This window comes from Moschus berezovskii, chromosome 6 (genome assembly GCF_049115385.1).
Source record: "Moschus berezovskii isolate FMDL1 chromosome 6, NW_MosBer_1.0, whole genome shotgun sequence".
Classification (NCBI taxonomy): domain Eukaryota; kingdom Metazoa; phylum Chordata; class Mammalia; order Artiodactyla; family Moschidae; genus Moschus; species Moschus berezovskii.
Window position 1 is genome coordinate 108,482,689 of NC_142465.1, and position 23,040 is coordinate 108,505,728.

The window sequence follows — 23,040 nt, forward strand, 5'->3', positions numbered from 1 at the left end:
ATGGGGTTGCAAAGAGTTGGACATGACAGCCTCTAAACAGCAACAACAATAATCCTATGGGCAGGGTTACTGTGTTCTTGATATAGGCTCCTGAAGCAAGAGCTTCCGCAGGTTTCCATGCAGAGAACAAGCTTTCCATTTCCCTAGGACTGTGCTGTTCATTCCAAAATGCAAGGCTGCATTGGGCAGGGGGACCAGTGTTGAGCCAACAGGGCTGCATCATCTCTCAAACAGGGACTCTGTCTTCCCTCTGCCACTTACCTGCTCAGGTTAAATCCTCAGGCCTCGGTTTCATCACCTGTAAACACAAGATGACAATCGCCACCTCCATACATTTGTGACAACTCACGGGGGTGGCAGAGTCTGAGAGTGCCCAGCCCGTGGCGGGCACGTAGTCAGCTCTTCACTTCCTGCCCTCAGGTTTTGACATCCAGAATTGAGTGTGGGCTGACCATGCTCTTCATCAAAGCCACTGCTGTTTCCTGAGCCTGTTGCAAGAGGTTCATGTTCCATAAAGGACACAGACTCTATTTGGTATATGTAATAGCCAGATCTTGGGGTGCAGGCTGCTTCAGGTAGAGGGTACACACAGGCCTTAGCAGAAGGCAGGCCAAACCAGGGGAGTGACCAGACTGGGTTTCAGGACCGGAAATGCAGGGTCCATGGTGAGTTGGTGGGTGCCTTGCACCTCTGCCCAGACTGGAGACTGGAGTCCTTAGGCTCCAGACCCCAGGGGACGAACTGCTGCCCAGTTCATCCTCTGTGGGGAGGGGGTTGGTGGGGGGAATGTCCTAGTTTTCCCAGGGGAAAAGTGCCTGAAGGACATCACTAGAGTCTGCCTTGGGAGGAGAGGTGTGATCATCACCAAATGACCCCTTGGGCTATTGTGGACACTCCTGGGATTAGTACACACCTGGAAGGTTCCCTCCAGTTGGGGTTTTTACATCCAAAGTGATGAGTCAACCAAAAATGATACAGAGCTCAAGTACAGTAGACTAAAAAGCTGGTGGCTCAGTGGTAAAGAATCCACCTGCAATGCAGAGGACCTGGGTTCCATCCCTAGGTCAGGAAGAGACCCTGGAGAAGGGAAAGGCAACCCATCCTGGTATTGTGGCCTGGGGAATCCCATGAACAGAGGAGCCTGGTGGGCTACAATCCGTGGGGTCGAAAATGAGTGAGACACGACTGAACGAAACCACCACAAAGTTGAACTCATAGAAGCAAAGAGCAGAATGTCAGTTGCCAGGGTTTGGGGATGGGGAAGAGGAGGAGAGTACAAATTTCAAATTTTAAGAGGAAGAAGATTTGGGGGAGCGAATGTACAGCTAGGTGACCGTGATGACAGTACTGTACTGTATACTTGAAAGTAGCGATCAGTAGATTTTAAATGTTTTCACAGTAACAACAATGGCAATTACACAAGGTGAAGGATGTGCTAAGTAAGCTTACGGTGGTAAACATTTCACAACATGTACATGTGTCAAATCATCACATCGCACACCTTGAACTTACACAGCGTTACATGTCAATTACATCTCAGTCAAGCTAGGGGTGGGGAGAACAAAATGAAACCCTAAAAACCCTAAAACAAAAACCATGCAGAGGAGCACAATACCTAAGTAAGGAGAAGGAGAGGAGGGAAGGGTACGGAACTTTTGTTCTTGAATATCTACACCATGCTGGGACTCTGAGATGCCTACCGTGATTACGGGGCCTAAGCATGGCAGCCTGTGGGGTATGCAAGCCCCACATCTGACTCTCTGACTCCAGGAAACCTGGGCTCAGGGTGCCTTCAAAGCCCTGCCCACAGTCACGGGCAGGAGCTGGAATTTGAACCCAGGTCTGACTCCCTCCTGCGGCACCAGCCTTTATCATCAGTTCCCCCTGGGGCTGCAGGAAGAGTCAGCAGAGGATGGGGACGCAGAAGAAACTCCTGGAGAATCTATCAGGACCACATTTCTCTTCCGTGCACAGATGACTCACCATCCTCTTCTGCTCCTGGGTAACTCTACAATTATTTCTGTTACAAATAGTTAAAAAACATTTTCCTATGTGCCTCCGAAGATGAAAACCACTTTTACGCAGAGCAAAACAAAACCGAAGCCAAGAAAAGAAAAAAAAAAGAAATTCAACCCTTAACAATCTCAAACCCCCAAACAACAAATGAGCTGAAAAGAAACTTCCAAAACGAAAACTGCCAGATTTGTTGTTATTGTTCTGGGACCATAACATCAGAGTAGATCATAATTCTAATTGGTAAAAACTGACAGCAGAGGCAGGCGAGGAGGTTCTTGGACAGTGAGCTTGCCGGCCAGAATTAAGAGCCGATGAGCATCCCTGTGGCGGAAGTGGTACCAGTTCTCTTAATTAATGAATCAATTATGATGCATCCTGAAAGGGGGTACGGAACTGTGTCTACACACAACTCTGACATCAGCCGATTTGAACAAGTTTACTAAAACGACAGTCACGGCCTTTGACAATACTGAATGCAAAATAGTGGTGTACACAGACTTTACAGGGCAGCTCCCGGGAGCCGGGTTACAGAATCAGGTTTAACAGATGGGAGAAGGCTTGAGGGAAGCCAAGCACACGGATTTTATTGAGAAAAAAGCTTATATACTGTAAGGGTTGCCGAAGTTTAATAAATAAAGGTCAACTTATAATATATAAAAACAATATAAACATTTATATGCTACATGCATATCATATAATTTAAAGTAATAATTTATATATGGGGAGAGATGCCAAGTTATGTTCTTCCGATCTTTCTCGACAAGGCACACACACAGGATGTGTCTATCCGTATCCACCGCCAGCCGACCAGTTTGTTGTTTTCTGATGTCAGCGCGCGGACGTAGGTTTGGGAGGTTTTGCACTGCGAATTCCAGTGTTTGTCATCAATGCCTCTGCAACCGTTCTTGACAGGCCTGGCCTCCTTACATCTCGTCTCATAAAAATATTGTTTGACGGGGGAGTTGCCGGTCTTGATCTCCCCCAGCACCGTGACCTGGTGTCCCCGAATGTCGATGGCCGACGACTTGTCGGTCACCCACAGGCTCTCGCTGTCGCACACGGAGTACTCGCCCCGGTGGCTCTTGTGTTCCGCGTACCTCTTCCGCCGCGACGTTCTGTTGGCCGCCGCGGGGTTGCCCACGTAATCCTCCATGAGGTACAGGGGAGGGGGCTCCAGGGGGGTGCTGTCACTCAGCAGGACCCGCGGCGAGCTGTAGCGCCTCTGGTGCCGCAGCAGTTCGGGGCCCACGGCCGTCACCGGCTGGAATTCCGACCTGGCCGGCTCTCGGGGCGGGGCCTCCGCTTTGGGCGGGGTGCTCTGGTAGTTCTCCTTAACGTCCACCGTCTGCTTGGAGAGCTTGTTTTTTAAAATATCTGCCTGGATCAGCTTGATAATCAGGGAATTGAGTGAGTCTTCCGGCAGACTCCTCTGATCCATGCTGTTCCCTTGGACGCCACGGAGATAAGCGAGAAGCATCACATAAAACAAGATGGACATCACCTTGTTCACCTGTAAGATCTGAAAAGGAAACACGGGCGTTACTAGCAGGTGGTGGCGGCTGCGTCCGTGTCATTCTGGGACCAGATACCTGAGCCTGGGAATCCCTGTGAGGCAGGATGGAGAGCTGAGTACCGCCATCCAAGCAGAGCGTCAAAACGCCCCTGTGATGGCCACAGACAGGCTGTCTATTCCTCTAGCCTTCCCCTCTTACTCTCCTGGATATCCAAGTGCCTTCACCCCAGCAGTCCTTCTTCCAGCAGCGTGGCTGGGTGAGAGGGAAAGAGGTGTGTGTGTGTGTGTGTGTGTGTGTGTTGAGTGTAAGAGAGAGAAGGCAAAATAATCTGTCTCACAAAAACAAAGAATATCACTGAAGGGCTATAGCCTGGATCTTTTTCGGATGGACAGCACCTGTCACCTGTGCAGCTGAGGTCCACCATCTGTAGCCTTCTGCTGGGTGAGCGTGACATCCTGCTGTTTCTTTAAATGTCCCTTGAGCCTGAAAAGACCACCTCTCGCTCCACCTCATGAAACTACAAAGAAACAGAACCTGAAAATTCTAAAGGTGCATACACTATGTTTCTAATTAAAAAATATCAGCAGCGGCAGCCTTGCAATTGTGTCAAGAATCAGAGTTCTCTTGCCCACTTCACTGCGGCCCCTGGGGTCTCTGAAAGGAGTGAATAACCCGAGGCTGGGGATTAGGCCAGCTGCCCCTCAGTCTGCAGCATCAGAGAGGGGTCATCATTGGCCAGCCCGGGAGAGCAGTCCCCCTGCCCCTGTAACGACCCACTCTGTGAGACAGCCTGAGTGTCAGGGTTCTTTGACAAGCTCTCCGATGGACATGCTTGCCAACGTGCCCACCTGATCCCCAGACACCCCCTTCCCAAGACAGCAGACCCCCTGAAGCACCACCTGCGAAGGTGGAGACTCAGCTCAAATGAATGGGCTGCACTTGCCCCGAAGTGCAAGATTCCCTGTCGATTTCTCTTGTCTGATGTTTTAAGTTTCCCACTATGAAACGCTCCTCTTTCAATGGTTCTATTTCTAACTCTGCCGTCTCCTTGGTTCAGTGGCATCTTAACCCATCAACGCTTTCGTTCTGTTGCCATAGTAGAGCCTCCACTTGGGGTTTCTGCCGAGTCCGTGTGGAATTAGAGGGCTGATCTCCACATACCTTCATGTTGGTCACTCCCTCCCTAGAGCACAGCCCAGGAAGCACAGCCCTGGAAGGAGAAGGTTCTGGTGCGGGAGGGGTGGCCACTCCTCAGACCCTCCCCAGTGCCCTGCACTTGGCCCCACCCGCCACGAGCGCTCATTCTGTTACCACCATTGCAGCAGCCTCACCGTCCCCGGGGCTCTGTCGTTTCCTCTTTAAAGCTCTAAGCATGGAAAATCAAATCCTTCCCTTGGCTCACCTTGGGCATTTCCAGAAAGACTACAAAACCCAGGGGAAGAAGAGAAGGGAAATAAACAAAGGTGGCACAAGACCCAGAAAATCAGTCCTGGGACTTCCCGGCTGGTCCAGTGGCTAGGATTCTGCACTCCTGACGCAGGGGGCCCAGGTTCGATCCCTGGTAAGGGAACTAGATTCCACACGCCGCAACTAAAAGTTTACATGTCACAACTAAAGATTCTGCGTGCCATAACTAGAAGACCCTGTGTGCTGTAACCCTGCCCAGCCAAACAAATAAATAAAAATAAATAGCAATTAAAAAAAAGAGGAGAAAATCCATCCTGCTTACCCATGGCTCAGAACCTGTCTGTGTTTGAGCCCGCCCAAGCTAACTCGCTCCTAGGACTCACAGATGTGTTCTTTCCACATCTTGCCTGAAGAGCTGCTCTGGTGTCCCCAGAGGCCAGCAATGCTGCTGTCGCTTTCCTCCAGCTTCCTCCTCCTGGCTCCCGGCCTGTTTCTCTGATAAGGGAAGCATCTTCCTTCCACGGGAACCACTCTCTGGACAACTGATTCTTTCAAGGTCAAGGCTGAGTGAAGGATTCTAGCTTTGCTGCCCCCACCTAGAGATGCCCCTCCCAGGAACAGCATGATCCTGGGAAAATGGTTCCCATGGAATAACTAATCTCCCCACCCCAACTCCACATAAAAGTGATTTTTCCCTTCAATCTTGCAGGCCCAACAAAATGAAACTTGAACAACACAAAAAATATGGTGTCCATGCAACTAGAATTATACTGCCTTCTCCCTTCCAAAAAAGAAGACAGATGCCATGAAATAATTTGGGATGAAGAGGCTATCAAAAAACAATTTATGAACCACCCCCCTACCCCACCCAAACCCCATCACCATCAACTAAGAATATGCAGGTTACCTGCTCATACGGAAACTGAACAAGTGGGGTGAGTGGAGGGAGGTCCCAGGTGGAATAAGAGTCCATGTCTAGATTGGTAAGGTCACTGCAAGGGTGAGCTGGAAGGAAGAACCTTGATGGATTGGGCTGCTTTATGGGGCCTGTGTATGGAACCAAAGGGTGTTAGAAGCAGAAAGGCATTTACTCCAGCTCCTTTATTTTATATGGGCTTCTCTGGTGGCTCAGATGGTAAAGAATCCACCTGTAAAGCATGAAACTGGGGTTCGATCCCTGGTTCTGGAAGATCCCCTGGAGAAGGGCATGGAAACCTATTCTAGCATTCTTGCCTGGAGAATCTCACAGACAGAGGAGCCTGGCGGCTACAGTCCATGGGGTTGCAAAGAGTCAGACAAGACTGAGCGACTAACACTTTCACTTTTCACTTTATTTTACAGATGAGGAAACCCCAAACTGCAGTTTAAAGAAGAGGAGAGACACAGGAAGCGGGGGCGGGGGAGGCGGGTCTCCGCAGTCCGAGACCAGTGTTCCTTCACATCACATCATGACTGGGCTCCCATGCCCCATCCGCAGCCCAGCCCACTGTTCAGCAGCCACTTAAATAAGCTTTATGACCCATGTGACCCTTCCGCTTGCACACTCTCAGCACCTCCTCTTCTGCTGAAATGTTGCTCACTCTTTAGCACCCAGTTCAGAGCTAACTTTTCCATCATGCTCCCCCGACAGCAGCAGCCCAACCCCCTCTGCATGCCCATGTCGTGGTGGCACGTGTCACAGCCCTCTCGGCACGATGCGGTTCACTCACTAGACTCTGTCCTCCAAGCCCAGGGGCCCCTCCTTCTTGCCTGTGTCCTCCTCTCCCCTGAGTCCACACCACAGCGAATACAAAGTGGGTGCAGTGAGTCAGAGAAGGACCGAGGGTGGCTGAAGGCAGAACCAGCTCCTGAGGCTGCAGGGCCGAGAGCAAACATTTCTCAGAGGCAGAGTGGCGGCAGGAGGTGTGACCACGTAGGAAGCCACGCTCCGAACCCCCAGGCGCATGTTCCACGGTTCCATGTGGCTTCACTTACAAAACCCACAAAGATAAAATTCTGCAGAATTTCAAGATGGTAACCACAGAGTGTTACACTTTGAGTTCAAGGTCCCCTTTCTGGGTGTGGGCCCCTGTGTGATGACCTGGCTGTAGGAACTAAGATGGTTTGTCTTGATGAAATTGTGTGAACGTAATAGATGGGGGAAAATGGAAACAGTGACAGACTTTATTTTCCTGGGCTCCAAAATCACTGTGGACGGTGATAGCAGCCATGAAATTAAACGGTGCTTGCTCCTTGGAAGAGAAACTAGGGCAAAACTAGACAGTGTATTAAAAAGCAGAGACATCACTTTGCCGCCAAAGGTCCGTATAGTCAAAGCTATGGTTTTTCCAGTAGTCATGTACATATGTGAGAGTAGGACCATAAAGAAAGCTGAGCACTGAAGAATTGATGCCGTAGAACTGTGGTGTTGGAGAAGACTCTTGAGAATCCCTTGGATTGCAAGGAGATCCAACCAGTCAATCCTAAAGGAAATCAACCCTGAATATTCATTGGAAGGACTGATGCTGAAGCTCCAATACTTTGGCCACCTGATGTGAAAACCTGACTCACTGGAAAAGACCCTGATGCTGGGAGAGATTGAAGACGGGAGGAGAAGGGGACGACAGAGGATGAGATGGTTGGTGGCATCACTGACTCGACGGACATGAGTTTGAGCAGACTCCAGGAGACAGTGAAGGACAGGGAAGCTTGGCGTGCTGCAGTCAGTGGGGTCACAAACAGTCGGACACGACGGAGCGACTGAACAACAGCAAAGGTGTGGACAGTCACTGATGGTCAAGATGCGCAGAGGCCACAGGGCACCGTGAGGCAGGGCGGCGCGAGCGGGGCTGTGGGCAGGAGCTGCGGTGTTAGTGCCACCTGGCTGGGAGGGCCTGGGGCTGTGGACCATGTGAAAGGCCCCTGAGACCATCTTCTTTGCTCTCCTTGGCAACAGGGGTCGGTGGGGGGGAGGTCAGGGTCGTCAGGGAGGAAGATTTCATCACCAACACTGCAAACAACTGCCTAACCCGTGATCAGATCGTACAAAGCAGACTGACTTGCAGTTGATTTGTTGCTTTTCAATTTTCTACAGAGATTTATGCAGGCTGCACTGTTTCTACCATCCCATCTACCTCTGGGAGCCCCAAGGCAAACCCTGTCACCCCCTCGGGTTCCAGGCACACAAATTCTGCAGAAACATCTGGTCAGCACTGGTGAAGGTGGGGGGACGGACAGAAGAACATAATGAATGATAGAAAAACTCCCAAATGCCCCTCGGCATAGGTCCTACCCATTTCTGGATCTAGACTGTCTCTTTCTATCAAGTCCAAAAACCTTGTCATGATACTCTGGAATCAGTTGCAGGTTGATAAGTGTTTCTAGATTATTTGCAAGGCTGCATTAAAACCCAGCAGGCTTCCTGCAGACTTCACTTTGATAATCTGCTTTCAGCTTTTTCGCACAGAGCAAGCCCAAGAATGCTGCTAATAAAATGCGCCCAAACACAGATGTTGAAGCCGGAAGGGGCTGTAGATAACCATCTCATGTTTACCATTAAGGATGCTGAAACCCAGTATGGTGTAAAGTGAGCTGTGTAAGGGTCACACAGATACATGACGCAGAGATGGACAGGGGAGATTTGGCTCTTTTTTAAAAAATTATTTGAAATTTTAGTTTATTTATTTTTGGCTATGCTGGGCCTTCATTGCTGCTCAGGCTTTCCCTAGTTGCAGTGAGCTGAGGCTCAGTTCAGTTCAGTTCAGTCGCTCAGTCGTGTCTGACTCTTTGTGACCCCATGAATCATAAAACGCTAGGCCTCTCTGTCCATCACCAACTCCCGGCTACTCTTTGTTAAGATGCTCTGGCTTCTCATTGCAGTGGCTTCTCTTGGTGTGGAGGATGGGCTCTAGGACACAAGGGTTCAGCAGGTATTGCTCCTGGGCTCTAGGGCACAGGCTCAGTAGTTGTGGCGCATGGGCTTAGCTGCCCTGAAGCTTGTGAGATCTTCCCAGACCAGGGATCGAACCCACGTTGCCTGCATTGGCAGGCAGATTCTTAACCACTGCAGCACTAGGGACGCTCAAGACTTGGTTCTTAAGTGCAGCAGAGATCACAAGGCTCAAGCATGATCAAGGTCACTGTCGGGGTGGATCATGACATTGCTAGGAAAGCTCTCAGCACTGTGCCTGGCACAGAGTGATCCATTGGACATGCTGGATCAATATGAACCCGAGTTATTGGTGGCAGCAGAGAGGCTGCATCTTTGCCCTCCACGCGCACACACTGGGTACCAGAGGTCTAGCTTCCTGGCGTGGGGAGTGGAGAAGGAAAGACAGTGCTTGGCAAAGCACATCAGTGAAGGTTTTGATTCAGAGAGACTTCCATGCTCCTTTGCGAGTGGTGACTGCAAGATACAGAGACGCCCCATTCAAGCAATGATCCTACTTGCGTTATCCTCATCTGCATGTCACCTCTTGGACGACACAGCCACACCCTTCTCATACCCCAGTCCCCTTGTCCGGCCCAGGGTTGCACTGTCATGGAGTCTCCAGGTCTGTTTACTGAATGAGCGTCTACAGCAGGCAAGACCTACCAAGACAAGACTTCCTGGCCTGGGATGCTGTCTGGGCTTCTGCCAGGCCTGGTTTGGAAGCCAATCAACTCTGCCTTCTTCTCCCAAAGAAAATACGGGCCTGGCTCTGCAGCAGGCCAGGGTCCCCAGGCTCTTCTCGGCTATAATTGGAAAAAGACCTGTTAAAGACCCCGGCAAGCCCCCTTCCTGCACTCTCCCCAGTGCCCCTTTTCCCCGCTCAGACTTTTCCAAGATCCCAACCAACTCGCAGATGCTATTTTCCTCACTCAGAAATGCTTTCCCACATATGGTGTTTTCCCAGTCCCCGGAGCAACATTCCTACAAGGTTTCACCATCCCTCAAAATACTCAAAAGAGAGCAATTTCTGATTCCTCCTTTCTGGCTCAGCGTACAACACACACAGAGGGTTTGGGATCTGCAAGAAGCAGATGAAATGGAAGAGAAGCTGGTGAGGACAGAGGTACAGGGTCTGAGGCTACAGAAACCCGGGTCTTTTGGGCCACACGCGGCAGACGGTGGCTGTCGCTGCTGGGTTCCATGTCACCACTCCACGACTAGCTCCCTGGCACGGCGCGCCACCTCCCGGTCACGAGCCTGAAGACCTTGCTTTTTGCACCTGTGTATGTGTGCTCAGTCGCTTCAGTCCGACTCTGTGCCCTCATAGACTGTAGCTCACCAGCTCCTCTGTCCGTGGGACTTTCCAGGCAAGAATACTGGAGTGGGTTGCCATGCCTTCCTCCAAGGGATCTTCCCCACCCAGGGGCTGAAGCCGTGCCTCTTACGAACTCCTGCATTGGCAGATGAGTTCTTTACCACTAGTGCCACATGCTGCAATTGCAGGGCGTGAATTTGTAGCCTGGGCACTGGGAGCACCAAACATAAAAACGCCCCAGGTGGGTACTGACGCGGCATCTATCATCTTGGTAATAACCCCTCGGAGGTAGGTACTAATGATGGGGAAAAAACGAGGCACGCAGAGGTTTAATAATTAGCTAACAAGCAGCAGAGCTCAGATGGGATGGCTGTCTGGCTCTGCAGCAGAGGTCTTGTGCTGTCTGTCTGTCTGTCTGTCCTGGCTCTTACACCTTCCAGAGGCTGCTCAGGTTCCAAGCCTGGAGTCAGGACAACTCAACCCGGCAAGCTGATCACCTCTCCAAGAAGCTTCCAGGCAGCTCTCCGCAGAGTTTCCAGGGGTTTGGGGCCACCACTCCTGTTTCCTCCTGCCACATACCCTAGCAAAGTGTTCCCTAGGGAATGAAACAAAACCCGGTGGTCTCCTCCCGCCTCTCCTGCAGGTGCTTGTCGCATGCTTTGCATCGTGGGGCGTGAATGTACCACCTCAGACCCTGGGTTTGGTCCCAGTGCTGGAACTCGGGGTGTGACTTACACAGAAGGCCCAGAGGCTCTGTTCTGGCTTTCCCTGGGCAGGAGGCGTGAGATCAAAGGTGGAAATGCTTTTTAATGTGCCAAGTGTTGTATATGCGAATTCAAGAGGTTTCATTACATCCAGGGCAGCCACATCTGTCTGGGATGAGAGTGCTTTCTGGCTGGGGTGAACCAGCACATTGGCCAGCTGCGGCCAGAAGGACCTCATTCCCTGGAGACTTGTTGCAGCGACGACCTGGTCTCTGATGAATGCCAAGGGCTCCAAAGACCACATCCTGCCAGATAATCCTTATATCTTGTTCAGCGAGTGGAAGATGAGAGAGGTGGGAAGGCGAGAGATTTAAAGCCGAATGACAAAAGCGAAAGGAATGTGGTGGAAATATTAAACTAAGGCCTTTATATAAAAGGACCGGCTAGGCTCGTTCCCCTATCTTAATTGCAAAATTAATTCAAATTGGCTTTGTTCTGAACACGGGTCCCAAGGCCTCAAAATGAGTCGGCTGGGACCACATGAAGGTGTTCTGACCCCTGACAAGGCTGGGAGCTGGGAGAGAGGGGTCCCAGTGGAGCCTCCACTGGGGATCTGTCTGGTTTGGCTTAATCTCTTTATTAATGATCCGGAAGCAGGAGAGAGGAAAAAGTGGCAGATTAATTAAAACACACAGATGACGCGTAGGGGGAAGGCGCTACAAACACGGGTGAGGACAAACCAATTACTTCCCGGCCCCCCAAGGGGCTGGCGACCTGGAAGGAGCAGGATGAGATTAGCCTGGAAACACTTAGGTTAACTCGCTGGGGGCGAGATGAATCCAGAACCAACAGAGGGAAACACTTGTGGAAGGATGGAGGGAAGGAGCGACTTGGGATAGCTGGAAGGGTTGGCTGAGAAATGAACTCACGAGGACAGACCGGGCGGGTGTCTGGGGCCCCATTTCCCCGATGGCTCCACGTGTGTCCCTCAGACCCACCTCGCTCACTCTTAGCACATCTCCGAGGGTGGCCACCCCGACCACTCCCTGTCTTAGGAAGCACATGTGTGCATTTTCAGTTGTGTCCAACTCTTTGCGACTCTATGGATTGCAGCCTACTAGGCTCCTCTGTCCATGGGATTCTCCAGGCAAGAATACTGGAGAGGGTTGCTGTGCCCTCCTCCAGGGTATCTTCCTGACCCAGGGATCGAACCCGCATATCCTGTGTCTCCTGCATTGCAGGCAGATTCTTTGCCTGCTGAGCCATTGGGCAAAAATACATAAATCGAGCTCTAGAGAGGGTGAGAAACAGAGCTGAGGTCAGAGAACTAGTTCACAACTCTCAGCAAAGATGCTGGCGAGCATGGTCTAAATCCCCCCCAAACCAAAAAGACTCACCTATCTGCTGTATTTGGTGAGACTACATGTGAGACCCCTGATAGCTGGGTAGGTGTGCATCAGTTCAGTTCAGTTCAGTTGCTCAGTCGTGTCCGACTCTCCGCGACCCCATGAATCACAGCACGCCAGGCCTCCCTGTCCATCACCAACTCACAGTCTCAATACAGTGTGACAGCAGAGGCAGGGAGATGGATTCCTACCCAGTTCTTTAAGAGCGGCTTATTCTGCATACCTGGAGGCAGAAATGGCAACCTGCTTCAGTATTCTTGCCTGGAGAATCTCATGGACAGAGAAGCCTGGTGGGCTATAGTCTGTGGGGTCGCTGAGCGATTCTGAGCATACACTCTGCATAGTTCCTCTTATTGAAACTCCCTGAACCCAGATTCCGAAACCCACTGGCACAGACAACCCTTGGCCAGTATCTAAAGGAAGACAAGGCCCTCAGATTTCAGGGGATACTGGCTTCCTGGTGGAAACAAGACATGCAGTCAATAGGGAAGGCGTGTTCTAGGATGAGGGAAGATGAAATAGAGACCCGAGAAGGGTGACACCTCCCTCAGAAAGGAATTGCTGAAACTGGTCCCTGTTGGAGGCCAGAAGGTGAGGACTTGTGGTGGTTTAGTTGCTAAGTCGTGTCTGACTCTTTGCACCTCCATGGACTGTAGCCTGCCAGGCTCCTCTATCCATGGGATTTTGCAGGCAAGAATACTGGAGTGAGTTTCTGTTTCCTTCTCCAGGGGATCTTGCACACCCAGGGACTGAACCTGGGTCTCCTGCATTGCAGGCAGATTCTTTACCAACTGAGCCACCAGGGAAGCCCGTAAGTGAAGACTGGAGACCTCTGAATGGGACGAGGAACCAACCTCCCCCAAAAGCAACCACCTCCAAAAGCAACTTCCCCCTGAGCTGGAAGTCAGTCGAGAGCTGGGAATTGCTTTGGCACAGCTACTGGAAGAGGAATTTTATATCATGCAAAGCACCCCCTCCTTGGGCCCCAAGGCCATGAGAGACGGAAGGTATGGCACATGTCAAAACAAAGCGCACTGCTGCGCTGAGTGGAAGGTAGCGTGGTTACTCCCCGGGCGGGGAACCCTCTGGCTTGGCCCCGTCTTGGCAGAGAGATCTGAAAGGAGCTTGGGATGCCGACACAAGCCCCAGGAAGCCTAGATTCACCTTATCCTCTATGTCCTACCAACTCTTATTCATGGCCGGAGGGTGAACACGGAAAGGTGTGCAGAGAACGTCTGAATCCATCCAGCTACTGGCCATAATGGAGATTATAGGAAATTCTGTTTTCTTTGTTCTGGGTACTAATACTCATCTGCCACTGTGCTCAGAAATGTGCGTGTGTGGGCTTGTGCGTGTGTGCACACGCACACACACCCCCACACACACACACACCCACACACTGTAGCTTCCCAAGATAGGATAGGTTACAGTCGAGTTATTTCCAAATTCCTGCATCCTTTCATATGCTGAGACATCTTGATTTCAGTTTCATTTTCTGCATCTGGGTTAACTCCATTTTTCCAAGTGAGGGAACACACAGGGGAGGTTGCTTCCGTTACATAGACAGCTGGGGGTATGGCTGGCGTGAAACTCTTAGCGTCAGAGAGTAATCACCCCAAGCAAGTGAAACTTCCTGTTCTAGATGTTCGCCTCGCGTCTGAGCTGGGTTTCTGTGTCAAGCATACGCATAACACACCCAGCTGTAAGTTAACCGTATTGGAAGGCTTCTGACTATCAGTCTTTAATCATTATAATCATGATGATGATCAATTATCTACTTTGTCTAACCAGCCAAGGGTGGGTCTCAAAATGGCAGGATTAAGGAAGTCGGCTTCATTCTGAGAGCTGGGAGCGAAGGGAAATCCCAATGCAGGACTCCCCTTTGCTCTCGGGATGCCTCTTCCAAACCAAGACCACAGCTGGCTTGGAAGGCCCAGACCTATGACCACACCCACCAGAGCAGCAGCAGCAAGGCCAGGGTCAACCCAAACCATCATGGTTTGGTCCCATGAGGACTTGGCTGCAGTGAGTGTGGTCAGAGGGTAGACTGTTTCCTCCAGGCTTGGCGATGGGGCTTGTGTCAAATATAAACCCCGGCCCACAGCCAGCCTCCGTTCAGGATGAAGAACTGGCACATGGTCCTCATCTGTCTTTGGTCCGGATGCCTGTTATAGGAAACCACGCTGTCTGGGGACTTGGAGGGCCAAGGCCTCCTTCCACGCTGCTGGGCGTCCCTTCCATGGCTCGCCTGGCCACCATCATTCACCTGAACTACCTGCCAGGTCCAGAAACCAGGACAGGAGAGGTGCCTGCATGGAGGGTTCATGAGGCTCTCTGTGCCCATGTGTTAAGGGAGGCTGGGATGAACACACAGGAAGAAAATCCACCTTCCATCCAAACCCAGGTGTGTGGCAGGCACTTCAAAAATGTTATGATCCAGTCCCAAATTGTCGACCGACTCAGGTTCTGGGCAGCTGGACAAGACCAGAAACCAATCCAGAGCTTGCCCTCTGAAAGCAATTTTGGCACCAACACTCTGGACCCAAAGCTGTTTTTCATCATGGACACAGTCCTCATAATTGTTCATAAACAGCTAGTATTTACTGAGCCCCACCATATGCTGGGGACTTTGAGAGACACTACGTGGATTATGTTAATTCATCTTCACAGATACAATGATCAACCTCACTTGTCAGCTCAGGAAACTGAGGTTCAGACAGATTAAGTTGTTGTTTCTGAGATCACACATCAACCAAGAGGCGGAGCCAGGATGCAGAGCCCTGGGTGACCCTCAGGCTGTATTTTTAGTCAGTATGGCAGACCACCTCCAAACCCGTTCCACAGAGGCTAAGGCACCTGCCACTTGCTTGCAGGGAGCAAGGCGGGGAGCCCCATGCTGGTACCCTAATGCTTCTTTCTTTATTCAGAGAAAGAGACCTCCAAGACGGGTCCTCTGAAACGCAAGGGGTTATTACCCCGTCTAAGGCTGGGCATCACCAGTTCACAGTGATTGAGAAGCCTATCTGTGCAATGCCAGGCTGGTGGGCTCACTTATTTGTGCTTTTAGTTTCCCCAAATATTACACATTCCTTTCCTCCATCCTTACTGGATGGTAAAGAAAACCAAGAACCCAGGGACTTTAAAAAAAAAAAAATTGTTGGATTTTGGAAGTTAACACAGATTTCTGATTATTTGGTTTTCATAGATTTTAGCGTATTGACAAGGAGAAGTGAAATACTGTGGACTCAGGACTTCTCTGCTGGTCCAGCGGTGAAGATGTGACCTTCCAGTGCAGGGGGTATGGGTTCAGTCCCTGGCTGGGAATCTAAGATCCCACATGCTTTGAGGCCGGAAAACCAAACCATAAAGCAGAAGCAATATTGTAACAAATTCAATCAAGACTTTAAAAATGGACCACTTAAAAAAAATCTAAAAAAAAATATGGACCCTTGCTTGGCACTCTTTATGAATAAAAAGCAACTCTGCCACTGACCAGCTTTGTGGCTACTGGGGAGCCATAGTTACTGCTCATCCCGGTGTCTCAATTTCTAACAAGCTTTTTCCACAAGGCTAATGCTGGTATTTTGGGCAGGACAGTTAGTTCTTCATTGTTCGGTTCTGTCTCTCACTCATGAAGTTCTGCCCCCCACCTACTAAATGTCAATCATGTCCCTCAGACATGGTGACAACCCCAAAAAAAAGCTCTCACACTTTCCCAAATACCATCTGGGGAGGCCTTATCTCTCCTGGTTAAGAATCACATAACAGAATGCTGGTGGACTAAAGTGGTCCTCAGCCATTTTTGACCTTTTTAGAATGTGATAAAAAATGAAAGAAACTGTCCCCTAAAAAAATACAAGTGCGCAAACAGGAGACAGTTTGCATAAAATATTCCAGGCAGTTGACAGGCTCCCCAAAGCTAATCCGAGACCCACAGATCCTAGGTGAAGAATTCTTGAACTAAAGAGTTTTTCAAAGCTTCTAATACCCTGAGCTTCTAGGACCTTCTGCCAACCCTGAGCCATTTATTCACCAGTCAAATCCTCCTCAGTACTGATCTCACTTTCTGGTCCTTCCTGCTTCTCTATGTTCTTTTAAAGCTACTGAGCCAAGCACTGGCATCCTCATTTACCAGCATCTCAAATAATGTGAAGGTTATAGTAGGTAAACAACCTGCCCCATATGTGGTAATAAATTAGTGAAGGAGTCAGAACCAGAGCCAGCTCTCCAGAGGCCCAGAGCTGTGCTGCCCATCTGGAACAAACCAGAAAAGTAAATATAAGGATACTCAGGGGGAAAACTGCCAACAAGGTGTGAGCACCAGCAGGACTTCCTCTGGGAGGCACAGGGGAATCAGGATCAATGTAACATATGAAATGCTACACTGTGAGATGGCTGGAGCCCTTGCAGCCTGACTGAGCCCAAGAGGTAGCCCATAATGTAGAACCCTTCCCCTTTTCTTACATAGATCTATGTAGCGTCAGCACCATTGTCTAGTGACATCCGCACGCCTCAAGAGCTTTGGGATTTCATGCAGCTTCCCTTCCATCTCTGGCCCTGCCAGCACTCTGGATGACTTTACCTCCAACCTGATGGCTCTTCCATCCTTTTCTATCCTCTGGTTTCCCGACTTCCAAGGCTAGGAAGTAAGTGGCCAAGTGGCTTCTGTCTGTTCTTGGGGGCCCCAAGCCACCATGGGAGTCACTGACAGTCAAGGAGACCCACCCATGCTAGAGACCCACCTTCTACCATGGTCTTCCAGCTAGTCTCGCCAAGGCACTCAATCATCTTGCAGGTGGACTGGCCTTGGTGGTCCATGCCAAGCCATCAGTCAACCTGTCAAGGCCACCTGACACAGAAGATTCTCCAACCCAGCTCTAATCAAATCCCTGACCCAAGACATCATAAGAAATGATACAATGGTGAGTTGTTTTTTTTATGCTGTCAAGCTTAGGGTGGTTTGTTACACAGTGAAAGATGATGGGAAAAGCACAGAGGCCAAGCGGTGGCATCTTTCGGTGTCACTGATGACACTTCACCGTTTGCTCAGAAGTGTCTGAGAACATTCCTGGAGGGCGGATCTAAACCGGAGCTCCAGGATCATAACCTGAACCACGAAGAACAGGCGAGCGAGCGCTCAGCCAGCTGAGGCTCTGACTGCAAAGGGGCGATGCAGAGCCAGAGGGCTCTTCCATAAAGTGAGGGAATCAGGATAAATCTTTGCAGGGCCTGTGCTCTGCCCACCCTTGGAGGCTGAGACTAAGGCTCTGGGCTCCCTGCTCTCCTCTGGTCCCCATGGACACAGAGGGTGGGAGATGGCTCTGGGGTCCTACTGACCCGCTGCATGTAGGGAGGAAGGCACATGGCCCCAGGGGCTCTCTGGGGTTCCCTGGGAATTAGAAACATGTAAGGACAGGCTGGGGAGACAGAAAAGAGAAACTCTGGGTCAAGTTTGCATTTCTCATTATTTCTCCAACCCTTCTCAAATTCCTTTTGTTTAGAAACCTCCTTGAGTTTCCGAAGGCGGCCCCTCCCCCATCCCACCCTGGAAAAGCCTAGGAGCTTTCCCCCAGCCTGTAACCCTTCTGGATAACACGTTCCATATGTCGGTCACTCTCCGCAGGAGACGCACGCTCCCTTTCCCGGTCACCTCCTCTGTGGTCCCCCCTCAAGCCTCTCCCTCGATAGCACAAGAGGCAGTGAGGGTTTCCATTGGATTGGAGCCCGTGGAACCAGGGCGTTTCTGCCACTTTGCCTCCCGGTGCCCGGGGGAGCGCCTGCCTTGGCCCCAGCCCACCACCTCCAACAGCTGCAGGAGACCCTCCTTTAAAGCGCCAGGGCCAACTGAGCTGCACTGACCCAGCTCACCACGTTGCTGGCTGAGCACAAGGCACACAGCCCCTATTGTTCTCCTCTCTCACACGCCCGCCCCTCCTCCTGTGGCTACCCACCATGGTAAATAAAGGCTGAAGATTTTTCCAACACAACTTCCAATGCTTTGGGGGGAGACACGAGCAGACCTTCCATCTCTCCTTCCCTGACCTCTACCCCACGCCCCTGCCCCCATCCTCTGCATCCTATGTGGACTGAGCTTGACTCTTGAAAAATGCAATGCACAGCTTCACACTAGCTTTGCTGGATTTCCCAAAAGACCCAAGAAGATAAGTTTTTGTTGCTCTGGAGGGGTTGAGTTGGAAGGGTTGAAGATGACCTTGAATAGGTTCAGGGACAGAACTGTGTGGAGCGCCTCTTCCTCAAAAGCACAATGACACTTAAAGGCTCCAGGTCTCCATGGGTGCTTGGGAGAGCAAGCAGAGGCTGCCGTGAGGCAGGCAGCGAGGCAACCCCTAATCCAACCAACACAGACAGGAGAAGTGGGCAAAGCATCCATCAAGAAGCTGAAGGGGTTTCAAAACAGACACAGGTGGCAGGCAGAGAAACTGGGTACATGGCAGAGCCACCTGTTCTCTTAAAGAAGGAAGGATGCTACATGGAGTACAGACTATATATGCCAAGGACTGCAGTTCAGAACTTACATCCTACCATTTGTAGCTTTTTGGGTAGAGGTGAAATTCGGAAAATTATAAAGAGAGGGTATTACTATTTTAATGGGGTTCCCAGGTGGTGCCAGTGGTAAAGAACCCTCCTGCCAAGACAGGAGACATGAGAGAGGAGGATTTGATCTCTGGGTGGGGAAGATCCCCTGGAAGAGGGCATGGCAACCCATTCTCCTGGAGAATCCCATGGAGAGAGGACCCTCGTGGGCTACAGTCCATGTGATTGCAAAGAATCAGACACGACTGAAGCAACTTAGCACACATTGCTATTTTAAAGCTGAGAAATTTAGGGGATAAGAGGAGGTAAGCAATGGGTTCAAAGCTATCAGAGCCGGAACCAGAAACCTGCTCTCTGACTTCTGATCCTGCAGTCTTGAATAGATAACCCTCTCTATTCTCAAAGTCTTGAAGAATCCAGAAGACAGAGCACATGCCTACAGTTGTCCAGGAAGTAGAAAACCTCCATGTCTTTAAAAAAAATTAACGTAGTTTTGGCTATGCTGGGTCTTTGTCGCTGCACACCAGGCTTTCTCTGGTTCCAGCCAGCAGGGGTTACTCTCTAGTTGTAGTGTGCAGGCTTCTCTGGGTTTGGAGCACAGGCTCTAGAGTGCAGGCTCAGTGGCTGTCGCTCTTAGCTGCTCTGCGGCATGTAGAATCTTCCCGGATCAGGGACCGAACTTGCAGCCCCTGCATAGGCAGGAGGATTCTTAACCACTGGACCATTAGGGAAGTCCGAGCTCCTCCATTTCTCAGTGAACTTTAATAAGAAAATCTCTATAGCTACGAAATGCACACTGTACTTTGCTCTAGGCTTGCTGCCTCTTTGATGCACCCATTTACACAAAGTGGATTATTTCTCAAGTCGGGCCATTTCTAAGCGCAGGAACATCATTGTGTGGGGGCAGATGGACAGGGCTGGTCCTTGGCTCAAGTTCTCCACCTACTTTTCTCTAAGCCTCCCTCAGTCTCCCTCTTCCCCCATTCCCAGCTCCATTTCATCTGAGGATTTATTGTACTCTGGAGATCAAACAACTGGCTAAGCAAAAGTATTTGTTAAAAACAATCTTTCTCAACAATACCTGCATTAAGAAAATGACAACAATCGTGAACGAAAACATGTCTGAGGATGGGCTTGGATGATACACGAGGCTAATGAGACACCCGAACGAACGTAATTGGGGGATCTGACTTCAGAAGCTCCAATTATGCTTGATGGGTTTGGCAAGGAACCCTGCAATTTGGTGCTAATGAACGGATTAACAGAGAGGGGAAGTTGGAACCCAAGAATGTGCAGGAATGTGAGTCCTAACCCTGTGCTGGGCACAGAGTAGAAGGGCCACCAAGGACCTGGTGAGCTGAAGTGGGAGAAGGTCAGGGCTTTATGACAGGAGGTCATTCCTGGCCAAGGCATCAGCTCTTCTGCCTCTGGACCAATCTGCAAAGCATTACAGGCCTTCTACTTTGGGGAGATCTATTTTGGTTTACTAGAAAGAATGTTCTAGTGAGTTTCCAGGCATGCAGTAGAAATGACCAGCTTAGCTGGATTTAATAGAGAGTATTGCAAAACAGTTCTTTCCAGACCTGAGGCTCTGGAAGGCAAAACATGAAGGCAAAACACTCCACAACTGTTGGGGACATTGATGGGGCCATGGAGATGTGTGGGAGCAGCCAGCGCCCTCCACCCTGAAGTGGGTGAGTCATATGGTGGGAGAGGGAAAGGCTGCAGACTCTGGTCAAACTGAAGGGTCTGGAAACCCACTGGCACTGATTCAGAATGTGGAACTTTTGATCCTACAACATGATACGTCTAAATTCCCCTTGGTGATGTTAATAACACAGTTGGCTAGTGCCACACTGACAGAATTTATGAAGCAAGGACTCATCCAAGAACAGGAAGGAATGACCTCAGTTTGTATCCTACTTGCGCCTCTGAAAAGGTTGAGTGCAAATCACATTTCTGTGAATTGAATTATATGTTAAAGATACTAGGAGGGTTTGCAACAAAAAAATCATATTGTGAATTCCTATGGAAAGCAGTAAATAACTACTTTCTCATCAAATATGTACACACACACACACATGCATTTAACTACTTTTAGCTTGAAGCAAAGTGCATCTTTAAATGTAGAGCAAGTATGCTGTAAATATGCTACAATTCCACAATGAACACCTGTGCTTTGAAATATAATTCTTCACCAAGGGAATAAGACTTATTCTTTGATTAGATCTTCAACTATCTGGGTGCCCTGTTAACATGCATGATTCCCTATGGCTTATTCTTTAGGAAACTAAAAACTGGGAAGAAAAGAGGCAGGAGAGTTTTCTGCTGAAAGTTCCCATATTTTCCACTCCTGTGCTTTAAACAATGTCAACCTAAGTGCCCCAAAGAAAAACTATGACAAACCTAGACAGTGTATTAAAAAGCAGAGCCATCACTTTGCTGACAAAGGTCTGTCTAGTCAAAGCCATGGTTTTTCCACTAGTCATGTATGGATATGAGAGTTGGACCATAAAGAAGGCTGAGTGCTGAAGAATTGATGCTTTCGAACTGTGGTGCTGGAGAAGACTCTTGAGAATCCCCCTGGACAGCAAGGAGATCAAACAGTCAATCCTGTTTGAAAATCAACCCTGAATATTCACTGGAAGGACTGATGCTGAAGCTGAAGCCCCAATACTTTGGCCACCTGATGTAAAGAGCTGACACATTGGAAAAGACCCTGATGATGGGAAAGATTGAGGGCAGGAGGAGAAGGGGGTGACAGAGGATGAGATGGTTGGATGGCATCACTGACTTAATGGGCGTGAGTGAGCACACCCTGGGAGATGATGAAGGACAGGGAAGCCTGGCATGCTGCAGTCTATCGGGTCGCAAAGAGTCAGACACAACTTAGTGACTGAACAACTGCCCAAAATAAATGACAGTTCTGTCTTCTTCTCAAAGGTCCCAATAATGAAAGGAATGCAAGGAAAAGAAATCACACATTATGTACATAGTGAAGGCTCAAGAATAATTATATCAATAAAGATGATAGCTAGCCTCACTGAGCATTGGCTCCTGCCTCAAACTGCACTGACTGAATTCTGTACAATCTGATTTAATTCTGCGATAACCCTGAAGCAGGTCCCATAGTCAACAGTGTCTCTTCTGGAACTTTGTATAGTACTGCATATTACCTAACACTCTCAAATGGGTCTGTGACAGCACCCATGATTAAACAAGGTGGTATTTCTGTTGCAAAATTATAAATACTCACTTAAAGAAAATAAAGGAAATAAAGATGATGTCAATTCAGGTCATATTTTGCAGCCAAACGAATCTGCTGAAACCTTAAGAAAGGACTCTGGGTTTTCAGAGCTTGGTGGGTTTGGGAATTGTAAAGAGACTGAGGGCATGCATTATTCTCTCTATTTGGTAAATAAAGAAACTGTGCCAGGCTCATTCATGTCTGACTCTTTGTGACCCCATGGACTGTAGCCCACCAGGCTCCTAGTCCATGGAATTTTCCAGGCAAAAATACTGGGGTGGGTGTGTTGCCATGCCCTCCTCTAGGGGATCTTCCTGACCCAGGGATTGAAACTGTATCTTTTGGGTCTCCTTCATTGGCAGGCAGATTCTATACCACTGAGCCATCTGGGAAGCCCTAAATAGAGAAACAGGGCCCCAGAGAGAACAACTTGCCTGAGATCACACCACAGACATACTAGAGCTGGGATTTAAAGCCAGGTATGTCTGACACCGCAACCCACTTCTCAAACGCCACGCCATTTTCTGGGTGATGTTTCCCATCAAAGAGACCAAGAGAAAGCAGAGACCAAATTAATCCATGGTTGCATACACTCTTTCTACGTTTAAAGAATTTTTTCCTTGAACAAATTTCCCTAGAGAGATTCTTTTCCCACGTTATAAAAGTCCTAAGAGCATATTGGAGGACATTCTAAAAATATAAAAATACATACAGAAACCTATCATTTCCCACAAATATCATGATAGACTATTCAAACCACTCTCTTCTAAACACATGCAAAATTTTTTTACGCATCACAAAGTTGAGACTATTGAATGTACATTGTTCTTTGGCTTTCTTACTTAATCTTATAATCTGAGCATTCTATCATCATATTAAAATTCTACCTAAACAAAGTTTTGATGGCTGCATAATATTCCATTCTAGGAATGTGACACAATTCACTGGATTAAATCCTCTTTGTAG

At 49.4% G+C, this 23,040-nt stretch overlaps 1 protein-coding gene across 1 annotated transcript in view; it reads right to left on the minus strand.

Moving 5' to 3' along the window:
- Positions 1-391: 391 nt before the first annotated feature.
- The window catches only part of NTF3 (neurotrophin 3), a 77,928-nt gene continuing 55,279 nt past the window's right edge, over positions 392-23,040 (minus strand). The window contains exon 2 of the mRNA XM_055395302.2: positions 392-3,535. Within this exon, the coding sequence (XP_055251277.1) occupies positions 2,753-3,535 (783 nt within the window). The 3' untranslated portion in view covers positions 392-2,752. The remainder of the gene's footprint in view (positions 3,536-23,040) is intronic.